General features: G+C 30.8%; 1 protein-coding gene across 1 annotated transcript in view; it reads left to right on the forward strand.

The window, feature by feature from the left end:
* Window positions 1-6,056, forward strand: part of LOC150077261 (telomere repeats-binding bouquet formation protein 1-like) — a 177,753-nt gene extending 171,697 nt beyond the window's left edge. The window contains exon 12 of the mRNA XM_090385835.1: window positions 5,955-6,056. Within this exon, the coding sequence (XP_090241961.1) occupies window positions 5,955-6,056 (102 nt within the window). The remainder of the gene's footprint in view (window positions 1-5,954) is intronic.
* The last annotated feature ends 579 nt before the right edge of the window (window positions 6,057-6,635 follow it).

Genomic DNA, 6,635 nt, shown 5'->3' on the forward strand with positions numbered 1-6,635 from the left:
GTACAGAGAAGGGCAACAAGATTAGTGAATGGAACAAAGGGGTGCTCTTATGAAGAAAGGCTTAAGTTTTGCAAATTACAGTGTCTGGGGACTAGGCACCAGCGAGGTGATCTGATAGAGGTGTATAAAGCCTTGAATGGTTTGAGCATGCTCAATGCTGATGGGATTCTTCCTCTTGCTCAGAATAATTACCTGAGAGGGCATAAATTCAAATTGAGAAAAGACCGATGTAGGATAGACTTGAGGAAATTTGCCTTTAGCCAGCGGGTGGTTGGTTGGTGGAATAGACTTCCATCCCTTGTTTTGGAAGTTGATAGCCTAAATAAGTTTAAGGCTCAGCTGGACAGGTATTTCGAATGAATAGAGGGGTGAAGTGGAAGTGGTTATTTTTTTAAAATTTATTTATTTATTTATTAATTATTATTATTATTATTTTTTTTTTTTTTGGCAGATGCTGCATAAGCTTGCTTTCTTGCATCAACTGCCTCTACTAATGCTAATGCTCATACTGGATGTACCGAATTATTATTTCTTATCCATGGAACCCAGTGCCACAGGCCTTTTCTATTTTATTTATGTTTTATATCATTTAAAAAGTCAATAAATACAAACAATGTCATTTATTGTTCTTTAATACCTCTCATAATGGCTTTGTGCATGCCAGTTTAAAACAGCTGTATCTCTATATCCATTGAGAATTGGGCACATGTTTATATGAACTTTTTTACTCAGAATAATCGATACTATAGCCACCCAAAATATTTACTATTCCTCCTGAATTACCCTGTATATATATTAATTGTTTGTTTGTTTGTTATTTGGTTTTTAGGAGCATTAGCAACTAAGGCCATATATATTAATTAGTTTTAGCCCTAAAAGTGAAAACTGTGAAGTTGAAGTGTCTGTATGTGTGTTTCACTCTTGTCTTTCCACTGAATGGATTGAATTTCTTCATTTTTTGCAACATCCTGTTGCAATTTTAAGGACTAGTTTATTTTATACTACTTTTACTAAAACAAGATTACTGGTGTAAAGGTTGTGCATATATTTGTTTTTCAATATGTCTGCAACTATTTTCTTAATCTTGAAAATATTTCCTAAAGTGGATCTTAATTGTATTTAGATTTAGGCATTTGTCCTCTATTCTTTTGCATAAAAATATGCAAAAGGGTGTCTTCCCCCCATCATATATCTTTCCTCTTAACTCCATCCTTTTGCTTATCTTTATTGTGCTTAATTTCCTACTATCAAAGCGTCCTCTTTATACTTACATTTTGTATTTTTCATTTTTTTCGAAGAATGTATATATGTTGGACTTCTGGTGTGTGTGCTCACGTGTGATTCAGGTTATGTTAGAGTCAACAAGTTTTCTAAGATTTCTATGGTAATTGGACAATTTTGGCTACCTCAGTCTACCTAACTTACCTTTACCCAAATTCTTTTTCTCACATTTTGAAACAAAATGACTTTGCAAACAACGTCTGCATATTAAAAATTCAGTGAAATATTGAATGGTTCAGTTCTACTATAATGCCTGCAACTCTTAGTGATGTTTTAGCAAAGTAAAGAATTTGTGCTACAGTAAATTTTTAATCATAAATTCTAAGTGATTAAATTGTAAACGTCATTTCATGTGGTTGAAAATCCTGTTATATACAGGCATTTCCTGTTTTATGCGTTTTCACTTTACGAGTTCTAGGGTTTACGAGTTCTTTTTTTCAAGTATCAACAAAATCAAAAATATGTACATTAATTGCAGTAAATAAATGTTAAATTCATAAATATGGTATTTTAAGTCTAGCTGTACAGTACTACTCTAGACACGGACTAACATGGGTGCATTTGTTTGTTCAGATAGCATCTTGCTGACTCACATAACATAAAGCAATACCATGCTGATGTTATAAAGAGTGGTTGTGTTTTTCTTCATTCATCATTAGATATCATCATTCTTCTCTTTTTTGGTGATTCCCTTCTACTTCTGACTCTTGTTTTCTCTCTCTCTCTCTCACACACACACACAGGGTAATTCAGAAATTTTTTTTTTTGGCTGGTGGAGCATAAGCCTCAGGCCTCCTTGCAATATATGACTAATAATAATAATAATTTTCGCTGTCTTGTCTTATTTCAAATTTATTCCCCTTATTAATACTGTACAGTATGCCAAAACGAAGTAATACTACGGAGAGTGATATTAATGAAAATAAACAGCAAACAAAATATGAGATAATAAGCAAACATGATCTCATTATTCTTCATCATCATCAGTCAATGATCACAAAGAATAAACATTCTTTAACATTTGTATGGTATTAATAATTTCTTTATTATTATAATTTGCTTGATTTTAAAGGCTATGTTTTCATTTCTTTGGATAAATAAATCATTGGCAAGCATAAACTATTGTTTTGTTGACATTAATTTAACATTGTCATGGTCAATTGCCTTGTTGAGAATGTAACTCCTGTTTTTTAACATTGCATCTATGGGAAATAAATTCCCACTTTACAAGTTTTTGCTTTATGAGTGTGTGCTAGGAATGAATTAACTCAAAGTCGAGAACTACCTATATGTTGTATTTATTTCCTTATTTGTATTGTATGTACTACTATGTACATATTGTGTCTATGTGTATTAATTAATTTTAAATTTCAGATAAATTTTATTGAAAAATCTAAAACGATTCCTCTTCTTTCATTGATATCTGTGTATTTTATTTATATTTGTTATATCATCAAAAAATATGAGTGTCAAGCTGTCAAACCTAAATTTTAGTATTCATGAGTGAATAAAAAGGAGAAAAAATGCCACTGTAGAAATGAATATAAAATATCCTTTTATTTCATATTGCTTGATTACTCATAATAACTGCAATAAATACACCAACCTGTATATATGATAAAATCTTTAAGAAAATAAAATAAAAATATAAAAGTGTAAACTAGTTACAGGATAAAAATAGGATAAAACTGCGTATTTAAAATAAAATACACTGATAAAATTAATAGTGATAAAACTATGAAGTTAAAAACAATAAAAATCAAATGTAAAAATATATATATATATATATATATGGGTTGACGTATTTAGTGCAGTTATTATGAGTGGTTATTTTCCACCACAAAGGCCTATTTGAAGAATTGTCAGCATATTGCTTGATGTTTTGTTATATTACCAAAAAAAGTTAAAATTCCAGGCTTCAATATGAGCCAGATTATACATTATCTGTTGCTGATTCAGGCAGCTAGGTTTGATGTTCACAAAATCTTGTAAGCTCATGAAATAGAGCCCATGGTCATCTCTGGTTCCTGGACCTAAAAAAATTAGTATAGTTGTGTGACTTTACACTCATCCTATATTTAAATGTTTAACATTCATAAATTTTTTGCTTGATTGATAGATCAGGGTTTCACAGCTGCAGGTTTATGTTACTACTATAGGTTTATGTTACCACAATGGGTATTTAAAACCTACACTTTTCTATATGTATTGTACACCTCTACAAAAATTAGTATTAGTAATTTATTTAAATTCTGCAGCCCATACAAACCTAGGTACTTTAGCAAGTTATAAATAATGAAAGTTCAATAGGTTTTTTGTACTTAGTTTCAAATGTTCACATTTTTGCAGCTTTAGAACATCTTATTGAATTTCTGAACTTAATTATTAATATGGGTTACATCCTAAAAAAAAGAGTTGGGTATCATGCTATAGACAAATGATAGAGAATTAAAACAGAAACCTTAAATGAAAGGCAGACATAAATAAGGTTCTTGATTATTGATTTTAATTTAACAAGGTTGTAACCATAGTATTACACTACTCTGCATTTTGAAAAAAAATTCATTGATATTTTCTCAAAAAATGGTGTTTCTGAATCATTTTATAATGCTAATTTCAGAAACAACTTTTGTTTGTTCCCATCATGTCAGGTTTCTTCAAAAATCACAACACAAAATTTTTTACTTTTCACAAATTTTTATTAATTTTTGCAGAATTTGTGCACTGAAATTATAGCAGATGCTAGTTTTACCAGACTTATATTTAAATACATGTTGAAAACACTATAAACACTTATTTCTCATTTTAAAAACTGATCTACGATGGGTCAGATTTTCATTTCTTTGATTTTCTTGCAGATCCTTCTACTTTACAGTCCCACTTCAGCATCCAGCAATAGTTAGCCCTCATGTTGACATTCCACCTCCCCTGATACCCCATCTCCATGTCTTTATTGTCTTGGTGGAACCTCTCACCCTGTTCTTCACTAACACTTCCTAGATTTTCTGGGAAGTAGTCAATATGGACAGTGTTTTTTTTTTTTTTTTTTTTTTTTTTTTTGGTAGTTGTTGGCACATAGGCTTCTGTGGCCATAATGCACCTCCCAAGGTTTTTGCAGTACTTTGATCCAAGCCCAAGGCGGGAATCGAACCCGCTACCTTTGGATTACCAGGCAGCCACTTTACCCACCCGGCTAGCCTGGTCGGCATGGGGAGTGTAAAAAATGAACCTTGACACTCATGTTGCAGCCCAGCTTATTGAAGTTTGCCAACATATTTTCAACTATATTCTTGTAGCCTGGATTCTCATTGTTGTACCCTAAGAAGTTCTCAAAAGACCTGAAGCTAATCCATGCATGTTTTTCTCTTTTATTCAGAATTAGTTCCCTCGAAATCTGGGTCCTTTGCCAGTTTGTGAATTTGAGGTCCAACAAAAATATCTTGTTATAGCTTCTCTTGGGTAATCTTGGGGATGAGAATTTAGTACAAAGGTAGTTGAAGGTGGAACCTTCCTGAGGTAAAGTTTTCACAAACTGTTTCATCAAACCCAGTTTGATGTGCAAAGGTGGGAGGAAAATTTTGCAGTCTTCTACCAGTGGTTTATTAGCATTAGTAAAGAATTTATTTAAGCTATAAACTTCCACAACAACAGATGGAACCAGTGGCGTAGCTACCCTTTTTTGGGCCCAGAGGCAAAGAACACATTCAGGCCCCTACTTAATTAATGAAAATTGCAAAAACAGGAGTAAAAAATATAAACACGAAAAGATTAAAAAAAATTGAAACCATCATAATTCCTCCTCTGCCTCTGTAGACACTGTAATAAATATCATGAATACATTTTTGAAGGTACTGTATAAATGATGTATTAAAAAATAAATATCGAATTTACATCAAACCCTATTTTTTATTATTGTAAAACAAAACTGAATAGCTAATTACAGATTAAGATCAACAGAAATACATACAAACTGATCGGTGAAAAAAATTTACTGTATATCTAGGAAGTAAATAAAGCTAACTAGGTAGTAAGCAATCTTTATTCACGTTAACAAAATTCACATTCAGGCCTTAAGTAAATGAATAATATCTATATAAATAATAAGATTTGAATTAAAATATGCATGAACATAAAACCTCAGTAACAATAATAAATATATACATGACATGTATTACATGCAGATATAAATGACCAAAAAAACCAAAAAAAACTTTTTTCCGCAGGAAAAAAATACACGTACACACATAATAGTTTTGAAGTAATTTTAAAACAAATCATTGTAATAAGTAACCAACTGTATATGTTAAATCTAGTCTATATACACAAAAAAGTTTTATAACAAATATTTTAAACTGTAATGAAAATTTTGTCTCCTAGCCTTTTTAGTCGAAAAAATATCTATAATTTTGTTGAAATCAGTAGAATTCGCTACACCGTTTTCTATGCTTAAGATGGACAAATTGCTAAGTCGATCTTGGCCTATTGTGTTCTTTATATATGTTTTGATTTTGAAAAACTCCTTTCAGCACCAGCCACAGTAACCAGCAAAGTCAAGAATATAAAACATGCCGTTATAATGTCTGTAACAAATGCAGATAACGACATGTTTTTAATTAAAATAAGGTTGCACAAGTCCCGAATTGAATTAATTTTTGAAATTTCTTATCCTAAAGATGATCTTTAATTTAATAGCTGCTGCGGAAAGTAATCAGAAATATCTTTATTGTACTGGTTTTGAAATTCTACAGCCACTTGTTGCAGAGCTTCGTCGCTAAAAAATGAGTGTTTCTGGTTGCAAAATTTTAAAACTATCTACAACATTTTTTGTATTAAGAAATCTATATTTTAATTGATGTATCACAATGTCTATTGTTGCATAGTATATATCAACTTTAAACTGTCTTTCAGAATCTTGAAGTCGTTCGTCTTGAGCTAAATCTTCAAACATTTTTTTAACTTTCCTATTGCATTTGTTACTAAAATTTAAATTTATTCCCCAAGATCGTGCTAAAGAAAATGCAAAACTTTTACTTTCTTCATTATTATTTCTTAGCAAAACCATAGAATTTAAAGACGCCTCTAAATGACACATTGCCTGACCGAGATCTAGATTTTTTTGTTGCAGTAACTTTGAAGTTAAATTAATTGATTCCAATATTTTGTAATTTAATACCAAAAGGAAAATAAATTCTAATGTTTCCATTTTTTTTTTTTTTTTTTTTTTTTGCAAGCCAATTGCTTGGCATATTTCGTCTTTTTTTTAGACATTAATATTATTTTTGTTAACGTTTTTAGGACATCTATAAATCTATAGCGCAATGCTAGTAAACAATCAAATCTTGATGATCAATGCG

The sequence above is a fragment of the Mastigoproctus giganteus genome, chromosome 12, assembly GCF_048544385.1.
Source record: "Mastigoproctus giganteus isolate SK-2022 chromosome 12, ASM4854438v1, whole genome shotgun sequence".
Taxonomy (NCBI): domain Eukaryota; kingdom Metazoa; phylum Arthropoda; class Arachnida; order Uropygi; family Thelyphonidae; genus Mastigoproctus; species Mastigoproctus giganteus.